The sequence below is a fragment of the Siphateles boraxobius genome, unplaced genomic scaffold, assembly GCF_051911475.1.
Source record: "Siphateles boraxobius isolate OS27281-9 unplaced genomic scaffold, OSU_SipBor_1 26, whole genome shotgun sequence".
Taxonomy (NCBI): Eukaryota; Metazoa; Chordata; class Actinopteri; order Cypriniformes; family Leuciscidae; genus Siphateles; species Siphateles boraxobius.
In genome coordinates this window covers 23,201,252-23,221,119 of record NW_027508876.1, presented here as the reverse complement: position 1 = coordinate 23,221,119, position 19,868 = coordinate 23,201,252, and the positions used below count along the sequence as shown (strand labels likewise).

Genomic DNA, 19,868 nt, shown 5'->3' with positions numbered 1-19,868 from the left:
ACAACACGTGTTGTGGTGTTTACTACTGGCAAAAATGTAAGCATTTGTTTAAGAATTTACCTAATCATTTTAGTTTTCTATTTAATATTAAAAGTTAATATTTTGCCGACTTAAAGTTACCTCAAATGGCAGTAGTCTAAAATGTCAAGAGTTTATCACAAAGTAGTGTTTGCTTATAAATATAAATTAAATGTTAATAAAGTATTACAATTCAAATAATTAAATGTTAAATTAGAATATTTTTAACTGAAAAGCAGCAGTCGCCAGGATTCAACAGTTGAAGGCGTGGCAAGTCACATGACCTGCTGACGGGCTGCGTTCCGCTCTTCACTCGCTAATTACGGAAGTTCGCAAGTGCGTATCTAAAAGTGGATTGGGACGCAGCCTAGGATAAATAAGCCTACTTATTTGCCAACGTGACATTTTTCTTACCTTTTGACTCCTGGATGTCGTTTCAGTATTTTGTTTTTTTAAACGGAACAATTCATTTAACTTTTAGACAAAAAAGAAATGTTTAATCTAAAAAAAAGTTTACAAATGTATTTTAGGTTTTGTATCATATATATTTGATACACCATGCTTATGGCTCACATAGTACGATATATGAATATGGAGCTCACTCACACTTGAGGGGAAAAAACCCCCATCATTTTTATTGATGGCCCAAACTGAGCAAAAATATACTGTTATTTTATATGGCCAAAAGGTAAGATGAAATTCTGATACATTGTAATGTAAATAAATGAAACCATGAACCAAGGTGGACATTTTTTTAAAGCCTTTTACTTGCAAAAAAAACTAGAAGGAAGTAGATTGTGGGTCATGCAGACTACAACAGATTTTTCAGATACGTTTTGATCATGATCATGTCGATCATTTGGCACGTTTCCAACATGATACTGTTTGCTTTATACGGTAAGGTTAAATCACGATTTCTTTCCCTGTAGGCTAAGTACCGCAACAAGTCAAAAGCATATGTCGATACGACAACATGCTGGACAAAATGTGTCACCTTCCTTGAAGGGTAGGCTATCCTAGTCCTAGATGAAATACAAGTCTCTACGAAAAAAAAAAACCTTCAAAATAAATCGTGTCAGTCAAAATCAACCTGTAGCAAATGGCTTAGTGCGCGCGCTCTCCGTGCGCCTCTGACGAGCCTGTTCCTGACTCGCGCTCATTGGTTCATTTGGCTGATAGCACCTGACTCACAATCCACCCGTTTCTAACTGATCCATTAAACCATAAAGACAGAGCACGTAGGCAACTTCTTGTTGAAAAGACCTTCATTTCTCAAGGTAAATGCATTTAGTTTTTTAGTAGCCTAATAAATAGAGTCGGCTAAATATAAATACTCACTGATGCTGCAAAAGCTTTATTCCAGATGTGCATGTGAGATTAACTACACAATTAAAGTTAAAAAGTTCCTCTCGAATGAGGGTAAAACATGCAAATTATTTCCTTATCTGGAACAACGCAATGTTTACATTTAGCCTACAGCCTATTTAATTTAAAATGATAGTCTACCCCTAAATGATAATCCTCGCTTTTGGATAATGTGTAATCTTCCTAAAATAGCCTAGGTCTACCTATGTATAACATTTTGAACTTGAAATAACCTGTTGTGTGTGGACGAATAATGAATGTCATGCATTTAATACTAGCTATATATTATTATATAAATGCCTATCTCAGAATGTTTGCATGAGCAGTAGATCACTACACCAATATTTGTCGTTTGCAGATATTGAAAGAATGCGCGCGTGATGGTTTTATATTTAGATTTGTATTGTTTCACTTTACTCGATATTGATGTCACGCCCCCCGTGAAGTAATTTTAGCGGCTGCAGAATATTCCACACTACGTGACAGACAGCACATAGTCCAAATCTCCGACTTGATACCTGCTCATTTATATTTAAAACAAGCACAGGCTGTGGCAGCTGCATTGAGATGAAATGTGATCATTTAAAATCATAAGCATTTCGCTGCCCCTATTAATCTGTGTCGGACACCAATGTCACGAGCAACGGCATTTCACATTCACATTTGCATTTATTAACTTTGCAGACGCGCTCTCGCAAAAGCTCCATTCAAGATCATTGGCTGTGTCTCCAGTGAACTTGCTGCCTTGACTGCATATCTGGGTATCACAAGTGAAGGTGGAGCAGTCAGTCACTCATGTGTGGTCATTTAGAATGCTCTTTAGGCATCCCTAACTCCAATATTACTATTGTGGCATTCTGTGAACAGGGTTCACACTGTCATGGAAATCTTGAAATATTGGACTTTTAAAAGTGAGATTTTGGCACATGATAGAAATGAATAAATTCTAAAATCTTAAAACGTCAAGGAAATTCCATTGACACTTCTATTACGTTTCAAATGTTTTGGGTAAGTAAGATATACTGTAATCCATCTGTTTTATTGTTTTGTTTTTATCTTACTGACCCTAAACTTTTAACAAACAAACAGCACATTATTTATTATGGTCATTTTTTATTAGAAGCAATAAAAACTTTGATTTCTATCTCACATTGATGCTGTTCTTTTGAGATTTCTATAGCTACATAAAAAATAAATAAAGAAAAGCAGAATAAAAATTTAGCTTATCATGATTTCCAGAAAAAAAAATTCACCTGTGATAATAATAAGAAATGTTACTTAAGTACCAAATAAGCATATTAGAAATGATGATTTCTAAAGGATCATGTGACACTAAAGACTATAAGATGCTGAAAATTCAGCTATGCCATCACATGTGTAGATTACATTTTAAAATATATTAAAATAAAAAAAAAATAATTATAAATTCTAATAATATTTCATAATAATACTGTTTTTACTGCATTTATGATCAAATAAATGCAGCCTGAGTGAGCGAGACAAAAAGAAGTCTTACCAGCCCCAAACTTTTTAATGATAGCATTTCATCAAAACATATTTCTAAATGTGAAATCTCTATAAATGTGTAACCTATTTTTTTTTTATTATATACATTCAGTTACTAGTATCAGCATTAAGTTAATTCTAAATGAGTACACAATGAATTGTGATCATATCTGATATAATCAGTGTGTTGCATCGAAACTTTTGGACTTGGTGGAAACTGTGGTAAAAGAGCAGAAAGTCTGCTCCTATACAGTAGGTTTTGAGACTTTCCTGAAAGCTTTATGAGTCGTCCATGAGTCCGGCCAATTCATGTACATTGTTTTTAGATGCTGGCTTCTCGTGCACTGGTGCGGGGACTGCAGTTTGGGTTCTGGAGGAGGGTGTCGACATCATCTGGTGCCTGGGCTGCGCATACTCACGGTGATCTATCCATCCATCCATCCATCCATCCATCCATCCATCCATCTGTTCTTTGACTGTTCTTGTGTATTTGTCATTATTTCAGATGTTGATGTGCTCGATTGCTCCGCTCCTCAGTACAACAACCGTCGGGACACTCCATTGCCAGATGTTCCATTCGTCAGAAATCTGAGTGCTGAACAGAAGAAACTAAAAGAAAAAGAGAAGGGACCGTGGACCCAGCTCACCAAGGAGGAGAAAATAGCCAGTAAATCTGCAGGGCTAATGCTAACTTTTTGCTTTTTTTAATCTACCAACAACCTTAACAAGTGGAGGCTAGACTTTGAACCTGGGTGTGGAGGAAACTGTTACTCAAAGACCACATTTGTCTTTACAGTATAGCTGTATGAACATGCTCATATGTCGTATTCAGCATTTTTACTGTAAGTAGAAGTAGGTACTGTAAGGAAAATATGATATACAGAACCATTCAAATGTTTGGGGTCAATATGTTTTTTTTTAAATAAATTTAAAAAAAATCCACAAAGACACATTAAATCATTAAAAATCATATTTCACATTGTTATTAATAACTTTTTCAAATAAGTGCTCATCAGAGAATTTATCCAAGAATGGCAGTTTTCACAAAAATATTAAGCACCACAACTTTTTTCAACATTGACTATACTTATTCTTATATTCTAATTATTATTATTATAAAATATGAATGGTATTTTAGACATCAAACCAGCATATGATTTCTGAAGGATCATGTGACACTAAAGACTGGAGTAATTATGCTGAAAATCCTGGATCCATCACAGGAGTAAATTACATTTTAAAATGTATTACAATATTACTGCATCATTTTAATCAACTAAATTCAGCCATGGTGAGCATAAGAGACATCTTTCAAAAACATTTAAAAAATCCTACAAACCCCAAACTTTTGAACAATAGAGGATATTACTATTATTTGATATTTGACTAATACTATCATATTATATTATCTATTTAAAAAGTATTATATCCTATTTTATTATATATTATATTCCCTTCTATTACCTTTTGTAATACTTTTACACACACACACACACACACACACACACACACACACACACACACACACACACACACACACACACACACACACACACACACACACACACAGACACACACACACACACACACAGACACACACACACACACACAGAACTGATTCAGATCCTTTAGGTCTTAATGAGTTTGAACGCTGATTGAACACTTGGCAGAAACTGATCAGTTTTCTTTTGTAGATATTAGAGTTATATATTAGAGATATTAGAGTTATAAGTTACAAGGATTCAGAAGGAATTTCAGATGGAGCAACAAGCCACCCCATATCAGTCTGTCTCGCATATATTTCATATTTTTTTAATATTATATTTTTGTACATTTTGTATATTTAATTATTTTCATATTAAATCTCTATAAGAAATATATTTATTTATTTAATTCATATAATATTTATTTGCAGTTTTATATCCCTTTGTGATGTATAATAGATTATTTTTACCTGGGTAAGATCCCTCAAGGCTAAATTATTAATATAGTAAATGGGTCATGGGTCTTGGGAATTATAATGCTAATGCCGGATATGCTAATGACACTCATTTAGCCTGGGGTATATAAAGTTCTTTACCACCAGATGGCAGCGTTGTCCAGCTGTTTGAGTTGAATAGAGGCAAACCTTGCCCTCCGTGTGTGCATGCAAGCAGGGCAAACTACTAAATCCAACTATTAAGATTCAGTTAGTGTGTGGTGTCTCTTCCTTTGCAGTATACAGACTCACACATGAGCTGTCGTTTCCAGAGATGAAGAAAGGATCCAAAGAGTGGATGACTGTCCTCGGAGGCATGTTCTTCTTCTTTGGCTTCACAGGGCTGCTGGTCTGGTGGCAGCGTGTCTATGGTGGGTTTATATATGAATATATTTATACACATACATCCTCTAGTCTAAATGATACTTAAAGTCACCTTGAAATTAAAATTAACAATTCTTTTTTTTTTTTTTTGTGTGGAATTTTGCAGTATTTATCCATGCACTTCATTTTAAAGTCTATGTGCCCTCATAATCTTTAATCAAAATAACTTCCCTTCCCTCTTGCAACAACATCTATTCTCTGATGACGTGTTTACTGGCGTGAGGGCGGGACAACTTGTCAATCACATGAGATCACAGCATTAGCAAACGACAAAACGAAACAACAACCAATAAATTCCCAATGAACAAAATCAAGTCCCGCCCTACATTTTTTCTTGTTTGAAAAGCTGTTTCACTCTATATACATCACAATAGGGAAGAAAAGACTATCGCAACTTCCGTTTTATGCGGACTACACAGTTAGCACTATCCGTCTGTGCAAGCTATACTAGTAAAACATTTTTTTGTTGCTTTAACACAAAATGCATACAATTAACACAAATTAAAAATGCTTGAACTTCTTTTACACACAAGCTCAAACAAGACCAAAACAATGGATTTTTACTGGCAAATTTACCAATGCTTTAACACTGTATGTCAGAACAGATAACACCATGTTCTAAACCTAACCTTACAGGCTAAAGTCAAGGTAAACAGCTGTTTATATTGTGAATTGAAACACAAATATATCCCCTGTTTTTTATTCTATTGTTACTGAGAAACAGCTGATTGAATTATGCAAATATATACATTTATTTGTATTTACTGTGTTTTCTTTATTGCAGCAATTCTGTCTCTGTCTTCGTTTTTTCATTACAGTAACCGTACATTCTAACGCACTCTGAGATGGGTCTTTTTTCATTGAATTTCTGCAGCAAAAGACCTAAACCCAACAAAACAAAAATGTAGGGAGGCTTCAAAAGAAACGCAAAACACAATCTATGATCAATACAATACACTGTCTGTTGTATAAGGGCAGACCTGACACATATAAAATAATGCAGTTTCAGTAATGCCATCTGATGTTAGTGTTTTTATGACATTGTGCTATGACTGGCTAAATCTTCCTGTCGGACGAGAACATATGTTAGTGTTTTGAAAAATTATTTGATCTTGAGACATGTTTGCAGTGTTTTGGTATAGTGTATTGTTGCTAGTGTATTATTGTATTTTGAAAATTAGTGTTGGAGTTTAGTTTACAATGTGTGATTTTGAGCATGAAATTAACCGTTTTGCCAATTGTGTGTTGTAGGTGTGTTGGTGCGTTAAGAGTTTAGGAAATTTGTTAAAAGTATTGAAAAAATTGTCATAGCGATTGTAAAAAAACTGTAATGGTTTTTGATTGCCAGAATATGGCGGGAAAGCTTTAAATGCTTGAATTTCAGGCATTTCATCATTACTGATTCGCTCTGTTGCTTTGATGTGAGATCCGGGTGGATAATTGTGTTGATTTATTTATTCATCCAATCAGAGACAGCCATTGAATCCAAAATCAACATAAAATATTGGCATCTGCTAAATTAAGGCTCAAAACCTCGCTTAGCATTCCCTGTCAGTGATTTCCACTTCGATTTTGTTCTTTTTGCCTTTTCATTTTCATCCCTTTCCTCTAATGTGACCATCAGATAGATCTCAGAGAACAGATCGCTCTAATTTAAACGTGTCAGATGGAGGAATCAGCTCTCTGCCTTTTTACCTGCAGCACACACTCCCACTGCATTCCCTCGGCTGAAATAATTGGACTTGGTTGTGTTTTTGCAGTCAGCAGTTTAAAGAAGCAGAAAAGAGGGGAAAGATTTACGTGTTTAAGCCTCGGCTTCAGTTCAGGAATCCCTTTAGACCCAGCTGAACTTCTTCACAAATGATAGGAAGAATTCCAAGGCTGTGTGTCTAAGACAGATGGAAAAGAGTTGACATGTTTTAAAACAGAACGAGTGTGCATTGTGTGTGTGTGTGTGTGTGTGTGTGTGTGTGTGTGTGTGTGTGTGTGTGTGTGTGTGTGTGTGTGTGTGTGTGTGTGTGTGTGTGTGTGTGTGTGTGTGTGTGTGTGTGTGTGTGAGTTCTTGTCGGAAGCAGACGAGTCTCCTCAATCTCGGTCTCAGAAGCCCCAGTTCTTTGAGGAAGGAAGTCAATGCTACATCACCTCAGGAGAGACACCGTAGAGGAAAATAATGCAAGGAGGGAAGAAAACAGAGAAACTGTGAGAACAAAAGTTTGGTGAGGATCCTTGGGGGGGAAGTAGTCAAAGTGAGAAAGGTATGCAGAAGTCCAAAAGTCAGTTGTCGGTTGAGCGCTGGGTATTTCCCACATTGTCTGGCTCATGTTGTGACTTGAACAACACTGCTCTTGGGCGCTGTTCTTCAAACTCATTAAGACTCGTCTGAGGTTGACTTCAGCATTTGTCGGGATTTAAAGAGGAGATTAATTGGGCCACCTTCTTTTTTGGAGAGCCACCTGAGATACAGTCATGCCGCCCGGTTCTTGCAGGCATCTCTGCCCCACGACTGCCCAAAAACTGAAAAGAATTTCCTTCACATACCTCAGGGCAGGTGCACAGACTCCACCTGGCAAAAACAAACAAAAAAAAAACTGTTTTCCATAAGCTTTTTGATGTGTTTGTGTGGTAGAAACTACTGTCTGCCTTGAGGGGAGGTGGGGAGATACCCTTGGAAAAATTACATAATATAAACCAAATACCAGATATTCAGAGTCCACATCGAAATACTGGGGTTCAAAATATAAACCTGGAGACAAACAGAAATGTTTACGATTTTGAAAAATGTACAACAAAGAAGTACTATTATAGCAGTGTAAGAAATGTGCCTATATATACACACCCTGTTAAAACAGAAGTTTTTTGTGATGTAAAAATGAAAGAATGTAAAAATTACAATGAAAACCAAAGTGACATTTTAGAGAAAATTAAAAAAATATAATAATATTTTATATATGAAATATCAAAAAGAAATATCAAAAAATAGAAATATATGTGTATGTATATGTGTGTGTGTGTGTGTGTGTGTGTGTGTGTGTGTGTGTGTGTGTGTGTGTGTGTGTGTGTGTGTGTGTGTGTGTGTGTATTTCCCAAATTTATTTTGGTATGCTGTAAACTATTCAATTATAAAAAATAACAATAGATGCATTTTTTGGACTTTTGAACTCTACTGTACAACAATTTTCAATGCATCATTCTTATGATTTAGTTATGAAAAAATATAGGCTCCAGCACTGCAACCTTTTTTTGACCGAGTGTATTTGCATATTTATTTGCTCCATTTTTACATGAACCAGGTTTGTGATATTAGCAGACGTGTTTGTGCATGGTGTGCAGACACAATAGTTTTCTCTAATTTGTTTATTTTTTTGTCGCCTGCTCTTCGCCTGGAGGATAAAACCCCAGCAGAAGAGTCTGAGCTGGCAGGTGTTGCCCTCTGTTAGAACACTTAATTGCTGACTACCTGGGTTTTTTCTGCTGACAGGTCTACCGTTCCACTGAGGGGATTTTGCACAATAACTGTGTCTTACACAGCGACATCTTTTCCGCTTTTTTAATTTAATGATAGTTTTATCTTAAGCCAGCCTTTAGAACTTTTGATAAATTCCATATTTTGGTTATTCTGTGAAATATATGAATACATACCGTTAATACATTAAGGGCATTTCTGAATAGTTTGCTGTCCCTTAAAGGGATAGTTCACCCCAAAATTTTTAATTTTGTCATCATTTACTCACCCTCAATTTGTTCTGTTGAACACAGAAGAAGATATTTTGAAGAATGTCGGTAACCAGACAGTTGATGGTTTGACTTCCATATAGGAAAATAATATACTGTGGAAGTCAATGGCTAACGTCAACTGTCTGGTTACCGACATTCTTCAAAATATCTTCTTCTGTGTTCAACAGAACAAAGAAACTAATTTTATACTCACAGATTTGGGGTGATCAAATGATGAAAACATTTTTATTTTTGGATGAACAATGTTTTTAATCTAGAATTTCTCAAAATTCTTTCTTCATGTCACCAATTATGTTTTTCTCTGTTTGGCAGTGTATGGGGATGTTCCGCACACTTTCTCTCAAGACTGGGTCGACAAGCAGACGCAGAGGATGATAGATATGAGAGTGAACCCCGTCCACGGATTTTCTAATAAGTGGGACTATGAAAAGAAACAGTGGAAATAAATGCATTCTGATGTAATAATAATAATAATAACTGAGAATGCATCAGGTTTGCATTAATGAGACGTTCCAAACTCAATAATGCTGTTCAGCCGGCAGCCTTAAAATATATACCTGTGTGAATCCAAATAAATGCACTGAATTAAACTCAGAGCTGCTTCAGCATTCTGGTTTTGTAATGTTTGTACTGAGAACAAAGCATGTGTGTTGCTACATTTAACCTGATACCTGACTACCGTATAATTTAATAAGTGTTAACATGATTGGCTGGGGCAGGTGTAGTGAGAGAGTGTGTTATTGGCTGAGGAGTTAATCCAATCACTTTTCAAGTACCTAAAATTACTTGTATGACAAGTTCATTATAGAAGAACAAATATCAAATGTAGTTCCACAGTGCTTAAAATAGTTTTAGATTAAATCACACTGCTGTCACTGCTTGAAATGTAATGTCAACTACCCAATAGACACACTGCTAATTGCGTTCAACAAGTAGATCCATTAACCACTAGGCAATTTAAAAGGTTAGTTCACCCAAAAATGAAAATTACCCCATAATTTACTCGCCCTCAAGCCATCCAAGGTGTATGAGTTTCTTCTTTTAGCCAAACACAATCATTGTTATTTAAAAAAAAAAATATCCTGGCTCTTCCAAGCTTTATAATTGGAGTGAATAGCCTGAGTTTTTGAAGCTCGAAAAACCACATCCATCCATCATAAACATTATTTATCTATCTATCTATCTATCTATCTATCTATCTATCTATCTATCTATCTATCTATCTATCTATCTATCTATCTATCTATCTATTTATTTATCTATCTATATTGTTTGAGCCACATTGATTTCACTGAAAACAACAACAACAACAACAACAACAACAACAACAACACAAAAATACTGAGTTCCACAGATAAAATGTGTTACAACGCTTCCTACTGTAGTTCCCCTATTGAAAATGTATTTGTCAAAATGTGAGAAGCTTGTACTTAAAGACGTGCCTGAAGTATGGAGTCCTGAGGGATTAATGAAAAGAAGCGTTGACAAAGCTGAAAGGAATGAAAAGAACTGCACTTCAAACACAAACCCAGACACCATAAATAGGCTACTCTGCATCTGGAGAGGCATAGTACTACGGCAAAAGAAATGAATGGTGTGACGTAGCAAGTGCCGCCCCCGAAATGCGACTATCTTCAAACAGTATTCAGTTTCAACAACAGTACTAGCGTTGCTTCAATGAACGCGCCTGTCTCGATGTCATTCGTTGGCGGTGACAGAGCACGCTTAATTTCTGCACGATCCGTGCCGCGCGTTGGAAAAACTGAATCTGGCCATAAAAGCGTGGAGATATACTTGTACATTTTACATACAGCAAAAGTGCTTCTTCGTGCGCTGACTTGGTTGCTATTTTCTCTTCCGTCTTTTCTGGGACCTCGAATGTCAGTGGAATAATTATAAGCACGGCGTTAGCTTTAACTCTCGTCTTCGGTCTCGTAACGTCAACGACGTCGCAGGGTTTTTTTTGTCTCGCTATTGGCTGCTGGTTCACTGGAATATAAGCGCAGGGAGTCTGAGCTGTGAAGGGACATTCCTCGCGCCGCGCTTGGATCTTAACCGCGCGCGCGCTGCAGAAACGGCCACTCTAGCCATCATCGGCGCGCGCTGGACATGCAGGTTTGCAGACAGTTATGGCTATAAAGTTATAACCAATGAATGTGATACTCAAGTATATTATTTTCCTCAAAAAATTCCATTTCAATGAGAGAAATCATGTCAGCGTGATGTGAATTTGAATTTTTTTCTGAGCCCTTCTCTGTGGGAGACTTTTTTTCCGTTACGATGTACTTCGATTAACCGACTCTTTACCGCTCGCGCTCGTTTTTTATCCTGTTTAATAACGATGGCTAACGAAATTCGCTATGACAATCGGAATATTGTGGAGAAATACCTCAATCACAAACTTTTAAAGAGGGGATATGTATGGAAACTCCCATCTTCTGTGGAAGAAGATGACACCTTCAATAAAGGAGAAGACTCCTCTCCAAACTCGGACAGTAGGAGGCTTCAGGCTCCCTCGGCCGGCGGGGGTAACAACTCCGAGTGCCTGATAGCCCACCGGCTCAACAGTTCAGACCCTCATTTGAGGCTCTACCGGGTGTTACGCGAGGCTGGAGACGAGATAGAAAGGATATACCAGCGTGAATTTGAGGAGATGTCCCACCAGATGATATTTAGTCCCAATGCAGCGCAACGAAGCTTCTTAGCCGTGGCTGAAGAGCTCTTTAGAGACGAAGTGAACTGGGGGCGGATCGTGGCTTTCTTCGAGTTTGGCGGGACCATGTGCGTGGAGAGCGTCAACCGGGAGATGGCGTCCCAGGTAGATAGTATTGCACACTGGATGACAGACTACCTGAACGGGCCACTGGAAAACTGGATCGAGGAAAATGGAGGTTGGGTAAGTTTACGGTCAAATGATCGCGACCTTTGCGCAGTCATTCATTACTTCATCTCTGCATGAAGCAACATCATAAAAATACAGTCTTATTAAACACCGCAGACCCATGCAGTGTTGTTTACTATCACCGTTTACCAATCAAATTATTACTTTCTTAGTAAGGTTGGATTTTACTTAGGAGGGTCACAGCAGATTGTTAAAAAACCGATGACAGAAAAATTCTAGTTTTTGTGCCTTTTTGCTTTGTGGCTTCTTTATCCAGGTGCACTCCTAAACACTGACAAAATTGGGAAATATACTGGGAAAGGGACTCATATATATATGATTTATTATGTACTACAGATTTGTATCCAATCAAATTCTCTCTAGTGAGAGAAAGTCCTTCCTCCATATCACCCAGCACTTAGCAATTCATGTTTAGGGCTGTGATCTAGCTAAAGGCTACTGGATATTTAAAATATGTTTTGTCCAAACTTCCTGTTTCAGTAGAAAGTATGTTGTCACTAGGAAAAAAACTATGCAACTGTAAAGTGATTCATGGGGTCTTTATGGCGTGCAAGTTGCGTAGTAAGACTTTTACGTAGTTCCAGGCTCTATAGTCTAAGGCAATGAAATGAGTTTAATACATTGTGTCTGCAGTGCTATTTAGTAGAATGGGTTAGTTGTTTGAGTGGTACTGGTGTGGTTTGAGTTGAGTCAGCTTTGTTTTTGACAGTTCAATTAAGGTGAAAATGACACTTCAATCATTGTAAGCCACGCCCCTCTTATGTGCTGTAAAAATAGAGTGAAGTAGGCATCCTTTTTCTCAAGGACATATGACTTTGTTGCATGCTAGGTTATATGAATTCTTAATGATTGTTTGGTTATAATTGTAAATAATTCCAGCAAGGGTGGGAAAAATCGTTTATGATCAAATGAAACACTGTAAGGTAGAAAGACGATTTTTTAAGAGATAAAGAAAGATGTTTTTTTCTGGAGGTGAAGCCTCAAAGAGATCATGCTGTGATTTACCGGTGGGACAGTTTAAAGAACATGCTATTTTCTGTGCCTGAAGACACCTAGGTAGGGTTGTGGCAGCTGCCCGAAAGCCTCATCCGCTTGCACTATTTGTTTTGAAGACTTTTTCAATTAATAAAATGTATTCGTGATAACAATTAAATTGTATTATAATTATTATAATAATTATATATATTACTAATTTATTATTATAAAAAATAGAATTTTACTATCAAAAATAATATCATTCCTGGTTGGGGACTTTGAAAAAATAATTAGTTTATGTAAATTCATGAGTCATTCAAGGTTAATGGTGCAACACTCAGATACTGTATATAGGGCATGTATAAAAGCGAGTAGCCTCAGTCAAAACAAGTAAACATTTTTATTCCTTCTTTATTCATAAAGAGCCCTTGTTTTAACACTATCCTTCACTCTGACTGCAGTGCTTCTGTGCTGAATTATTTACAGAATAAATTGGTGCAGCCCATCATGGTTGTGTTGATCCTTTATGGTTGGACTGACTCCACCCATACATCTCAGAACCCCAGTCTAAGATGAGGGCTGTAGATAGGACTGTCCTCCAAATCATGAACTGAACTACATTATGCTTGTTATAATGTTAGATAAAAATGGTTAAATGATGTTAAATTGCAGTTTTGGAATCTTTTCTCTTTTCCTTCAAATGATCAACCATTTGCAACCATTTGGTATTATTCGAGATGGAACAGTCTAGGGATGCACTGAAATTTCGGCCACTGAAAATAGCATTTTTGTTTTATGTTCGAAAGAGAAATACGGCAGGAAAATAAATGCCCCTCATTGTTGAGCACATATATTTCACTCTCACTCTAGCTGTTATCACTTTGCGGTGTGACGCTCGGCTCAATATTCCGCTCAATGCACGTGTAAAGCTCAGTTGCTCACAGCCCATGCGAACGCTCCACTCATGTAATGATGTTTTGTTAACAAAGTTCGGGAGGAGCACGTTCAAATAATTGATCCTTATCACATCATTCCAACCAGCTGTCGACAATCAGTAATCAACATGTCTATCCGAACAGCATGAGTGGAGACCTACTCATTTGACTCACCAATGTTCCTCGACAGTTTTTCAGCATCCCACCACCACCCCGTCTCCTCACCTTCGCCTGTTTACTTCCTAACCAGGAATACGGGGGGAGTACTCTGGGTTCGGGCCCAATATCCGAGCTCGGAGCCTCTGCCCGGACAGCACGACAAATATGCATACCATTTATTCCATCTAACATCTATTTTGTAAGTGTGAACTAGTGAACCGCTCATGCTCTTTGGAAAAGCAAAGTACATTCAAATAATGCGCCAACATTTCTATGTAGTAGCATACTTGTTTCTGTTTGCAATAGCCCTATACTGTGCTGCACCGTGAAGTGGTATAACCGAGCTGGGCAACGCTGGTAAAATGACACTACTCTCGTTCACTGATCCGCTACGCTCTGCTCACATGTTCTAATATGGCTTTTTAGGACTATACATTTTTTGGATAATTGGTCAAAAATACATTTGTTAAATCTGCTTCTGCTTCATAGAACTGAATACAGAACAATATATTAATAATTGAATATATTCTTTGTCCAAATTTAGTGTTACTTTCAATAATAGTGTGGTTATTTTATGGCTTGTATTTTTTAAATTTAGAATCATTAAAATGATTGAATTTCATTAGAAAGTCTATTATTAATCAAATTAATGCAAAAAAAGCTAATTTAAAATTAGAAATAAACAATTTTTAAAAAGCATTTTCAGTTTCGTTTTTCGGCCAAGTGCATCCAGAATTTTCGGTTTTGGTTTCGCCCCAGAATTGTAATTTCGGTGCAATCCTACAGTCTTCTTCTGACTGCGTACTAAAGGATAGCCTAGTTTCTCCACTGTCTGGTACAGCTGTGCAGGTGGCCCAGCGGAGCCAGAGCCATTATTCCTGTCTGGACGAAAGGTGTGCTGGGGCTGAATAATGATGGTCATTACTCACCACATCTGCTGCAGGTTAGACTGACTCAAATGGCCTGTGATAAAGGGAGGTATGGGGAGAGCTTTTCAGAGCGACCACTGTACACAAACACTCTTCAAGACGCAAACCAGCTTTCCCATTATTTCATTCTCTGGCTGTTATTTTAAAGGTCAGTTGTAATGAATAGATGTTGAACTATTTTATTATATCTATATAGTGATGTATGTCATTGCTTTAGTGAAGAGATGCGGTGCAATTATGAAACAATTAGAAGAGAAGCATTTTAATAAGCCTTTACATGTGCCTGCATTATTCACAAAGCTTAGCACTTTTGTCCAGAGGCAATGAATGATTTATTTATTTCATTTTGTCATGAAAAGCACATCTAGATTTTGCATTAAGACTGTTATTGCTGAGAGAATTGGCTCACTCATGAGAGTTATATATTACACTGAGTCTGTCATTAACAGCTTCTTTAAACGTAGGAATTGTTTTGAAGTGCTGAGAGCATCTGACGTTGATATATCCTCGCACAGGGGATGCTTCCTGCTTGATTTCCTCTGTAGTTAGTTATTTTAGGAGAATCTTTATTAAGTTACTGATAATGTCCCAATAGCTTACCATCAGAGCGCTGGTGCTGTCTAGGCCTGTTCATTTGCTTATGTCTCATATGAAGAATGCATTTAAAAACTTGCTGTTTGGAGATTTATAAGGACTTTTATCTCAAGAACTAAGCATCAATGGGGATGCAGCCAGTCAAAACACTACTATAAGCTTTACTTTAATGTAGTTTTGATCTGTTACTTTGTATAAAGTTCAAGTGACTCAGGTAATGGAACAAGAACAATTCTGCCTTTGCTAAGCGTATCACAATTAAGAGCGTCAAGTGTTGTGTGATTCATTTCCCCCATTAGAAGGTCCTCCATGTGTTAGAAGGGCTTCCCATTTGCCCTACATTGGTCAGATGGCTTCAATTCTCTGGCTGAAATTTTTTTTCTCTCCACCCATGGTTAATCCTGACTTGTTATCCTCCTTTTGAATTAATGTGATTCATTAATCCTTGGATAAAGCCTGTCTGTTAAGAATATATGATTCAGCTGTATCACAGCGCTCTGTCTTATTACTATTTTTCCAGGCTCCCTGCAGGGATACCCCGTTTTTCCCAGCATGCCTTGGAGACCATTGTCTTATATCAGCCACTATCACAGGTTGAAATGGACTCAAAAGACTTTAAAATGCATGATCTGTTCATGTAGATGGTCTTTTGTTTACAATGATACAATTATACTTGACATAATTAAAATTGGTTCTGGTAGCCATTTTAATGTAGCTCTTCTAATGATGGGAGTAAAACGTCTCAGGTTACGACTGTAACCCTAGTTCCCTGAGTAGGGAACGAGACGATGCGTCAATGACGCTTTGGGAACGCCCCTGCGTGATTGCGTCTGAAGCACGTGTCAACTAGTCCAATGGCGAGAATGAGCGTCACGGGCGGGTGACGTCATGAACAAGAAACGCGCCCAATAGCACGATCGGTCTCTTTCGTGGCTTGGAGAGAAAGATCGGTGGCCCGACGTAGTTCTCAGACCACGTCAGGCCCCGCTCCCTCGCTAGTCTCCAGGTCCCTCAGCAGATCAGCCTGGTATGCCTGTAATATGGTCAATTTGGTCATAGTGTGAAGGCATGCACCAGCCTGAGCTGCTGCCATATATGGTTTACCCACTAATAGCTATAGATTATGTTTTTAACGGCTTAGTGGGCAGCATAGGGGACTTCAGGGCCGATGCCGATGCCGGGGATAAATAACTGGCTAGTGGCTGTAACCATATTCTTTTAGCCCACACATTAACACATTAAAGATGCAGGTTTACCAGGCCAAACTCATCCAGGCAATGGACGAGCCTGGCCCAGATCCTGAGGCCTTCTGCGATCTCAGGAGCGCCACGGACCTAGCTTTGCGTGCTACCAAAGCTACAGCGCAGGCTATCGGGAGGAGCATGGCTAGCCTCGTCGTGCTCGAGCGCCACTTGTGGCTTAATCTCACCGAGATTAAGGAGGCAAACAGGACTGTTTTCCTCGACGTGCCCCTCTCCAGCTCCGGCCTTTGCGGCCCGGCGGTGAAGGGGTTTTCAGGGAGGTTCACTGAAGCACAGAAAGGCTATGAGACACTTTCTGCCAAAGCGCTCTAGCTCCGTGTTGAGTAGGCCGTTTATTTGTTATTAGGCTACAAAGTGTAATAATCCGCAGGGTCTGAGTGAATAATTTACTCTTTTACCTTTGTTCTTTGATTAACATTAATGACACTTAAAGACCAGCCGCTGCTGACAGAGACGCGATCTGACACGCATCCCATTTTCTCACAAATCTCTACATTCTTTTAAGATTTCATTTAAATCATTTAAGACTGCTCTCATGAGGACACTCGACGAAACGGACATTTTGGCATAATTTGTGTGTGTTGTGGTTTGTTCAAGCCCGAAAGAGAACTCGATACTGACACGCATCTTTTCTGTGGGTCATGTGTGTGTGTAATAGGCAGGACTTAATGGATACTGCGTAATTGCGTCAAATATTTTTAACGCTTTAAACTTTTTTTTTGGTGGTGCCGCTGTGGGCAAGTGATGAAACCGGTGTTGCGACTGAACACTGTGTAATATCAGTAACACCGACTATCGTAGCAAGCCTAATGTAAACACATTTACCATAACATTGGAGGCTTATTCAACGTGCACACATGTCTGTTAGCTTTTATGTCAAAACCAGAGAAACAACAGGTCATTTCTTTCCTTTTTTTGAGTTGAGAAAATCTGATTTCTTTCAGTAGGCTATTTTGTTCTGCATGTAAATTTATACTAGAATGATACTGGCCCACAAGGGAAAAACACTATGTTATGTCATCTTTTATTTAAATTATGTTATATCTCATGCATTAAAATAACTTTTTAAAATGGATTAATTGCTTTTTTAATGTGTTTAACAGAAGTTGTAGGAGTAGAGTAGGTCTGTTGCCTCCCAATATTTGACAGCACTGCACATGGCAAAATAGAGCAGATGCTCAGACATATAGGACTTCTGGTTTGCAAAATGCTTAATGAGCTTTCTCATTACTGTGTAACTGCTTTGAGCTAGCTCATTTAGCATGCTCTTTTTTTCCACCCCCTCTCTCAACAAATTGATGTTTACTATTGTTGTAATTGCCATGTTACTGTTGAGGTGTAGGTAAATATGGAGCTTTGTTGGTTTGGTGAACTGAGATCAAGTGCAATGCTTATGTGGGGCTTATGCAGATGGGCCCACTAGTTATCCCAATGCACAACATTTGCTTAATAATCTCCACACATTGTTGAGATTGAGTGAAGCTATTATACTTAAGTCAATCAGCAGTTTATGTTAGGTTCAGCTTAAACCTTCATATTTTAGTATAGTTTTACTATCCTTGTGACTTCCGGAGGCAGCCTAGCGTATGGCATGTATTGTTTAACTCAAGCACCGATTCAGATAATGAAATCAGTCCGTGTGTAAGTTTGTTTAGACAAACTACAATTGCACAGGTGCTCACCCACACCCACACACCACATACCTGCGGTTCATTACAGGTTTCTTGCTGTGTAGAGTACACTGCTGATTCTGATACCTTAGGGGCATGTTTGACCCCACCTGGGTCTTTTGTCAGTGGGTGTTGCGTTTTGGGGCGTTTTACAGTTTGAGTCAAAGAACTTCAAAAGCTCTAGCATCGCTCTTGTATTCATTTTTCCTGAACATGTGCCTCCAACAGCCCTTTCAAGTGACACTGTTTATGAAAGTGATATTGTCAAGAAAGACAGACCATAGGAAAAAAAAACAGTCAACAAATGAGTGCAGAGAAAATAATAGAGTGTCTCTTTTTTGACATTCAGTGATAATGGCTTCAAACAAACCTGCTGTGTATGTTACCATTGCAGTGTACATCTGTGCTTGTGAAGGTGCCAAGAAAGGTTGCGGAAGAAAAGAAACGTGAGATTAAAAAAGAGGAAATGGAGGAGGCAGATGAATAAGAGCAATAAAAGAAACCAGGAAGGATGAAGAACTGTAGAATAGGTGACTGTGTTAAGAGTAGGCTATGTTTTGTTATGGAACCTTCCTGCCCAGCTGCTATCAGGTGGGAAAGGTTGTGGCTCCTGCTCCTGGGGGGCAAATTATGGCTCCAAGGGTTTTTCTGATTGGCTGCCAGAGTGCTGCATGGTGCCTTTGACCTCAAGCCGAAACCCTCTGCTGGGTGTGTCTGGAAAAGAAGTCTGATGTTTGGTGGAGATGCAGGGTTTTATTATAGGGCTGGCAGTTGTGGGAAAATAAGGAGTCCTTAGCAGGTGTGGTCTCCTTGGTTTTAGAAACTAGATTCTATAAAGACGAACTAAAGTCGTTAAGTGAGACAAGGGTAGCCTAAATGTTCAAATGATTAAAGAGAGTATGCGGACAAAATTATTCATCATAAAACCACTTTTTTTCTACCCCGCCCCCAACCGAAGCATATTTCTCACTTCTTAGGATTACAGACAATAGAACAAATTGGATGTGAAAGTAAGTTCAGCACGGGGTAAGCACCAAGAGAATCTTTATGTTTGAAGAAAGCCAAAACATTATCTGTTGTCCCTCATCTATTTCTGTTTTTTATTCATTGAAACTTGCAGTGAGTCATTAGAAGAAAACCTTGGCGAAGCTGAAATGTCTCAGCCGCATTTATGTTTTTAGTTATTGGTTTCCTTGAGGAGGTGAGAGACTTGCAGAGAAAGTTATAGGGACATTCCCTTCATATACACAATGTACTTTTTCTTTTTTTATATGTTGGAGATCTGTGTGAATGATTCATCCATGTATTCATTTTTAAAATTTAGCTTGATCTTCCGGCGAAACGTCAGACTCTCTGTGGATGTATGTCAGACTTCTCCAATCATTTCATCTGCTTAAATCCTGCCCCTCCACAAACATACATTTTTCTTTTCTTTTCAGATAATTTGTTATACTCG

The 19,868-nt window shown here is 38.1% G+C and overlaps 2 protein-coding genes across 2 annotated transcripts in view; both read left to right on the top strand.

The window, feature by feature from the left end:
• The first annotated feature begins 1,161 nt into the window (after window positions 1-1,161).
• On the top strand, window positions 1,162-9,580 carry cox4i1l (cytochrome c oxidase subunit 4I1, like). Its single transcript, XM_077245035.1, has 5 exons — window positions 1,162-1,295; window positions 3,216-3,309; window positions 3,395-3,556; window positions 5,107-5,238; window positions 9,299-9,580. The coding sequence occupies exons 2-5, from the start codon at window positions 3,216-3,218 to the stop codon at window positions 9,430-9,432; spliced, it is 522 nt and encodes a 173-aa protein (XP_077101150.1). The 5' UTR covers window positions 1,162-1,295; the 3' UTR covers window positions 9,433-9,580.
• A 936-nt stretch (window positions 9,581-10,516) lies between these two features.
• bcl2a (BCL2 apoptosis regulator a) overlaps window positions 10,517-19,868 on the top strand; it is a 57,491-nt gene continuing 48,139 nt past the window's right edge. The window contains exon 1 of the mRNA XM_077245029.1: window positions 10,517-11,882. Coding sequence (XP_077101144.1) covers window positions 11,328-11,882 — 555 coding nt within the window. The 5' untranslated portion in view covers window positions 10,517-11,327. The remainder of the gene's footprint in view (window positions 11,883-19,868) is intronic.

Bases quoted from the DNA above. Each gene is read 5' to 3' on its own strand.
- cox4i1l (XM_077245035.1), top strand. From the start codon at position 3,216: ATGCTGGCTTCTCGTGCACTGGTGCGGGGACTGCAGTTTGGGTTCTGG. The intron at 3,310-3,394 runs GTGATCTATCCA...TCATTATTTCAG, and splicing joins CTGGGCTGCGCATACTCACG to ATGTTGATGTGCTCGATTGC. The intron at 3,557-5,106 runs GTAAATCTGCAG...CTTCCTTTGCAG, and splicing joins CAAGGAGGAGAAAATAGCCA to TATACAGACTCACACATGAG.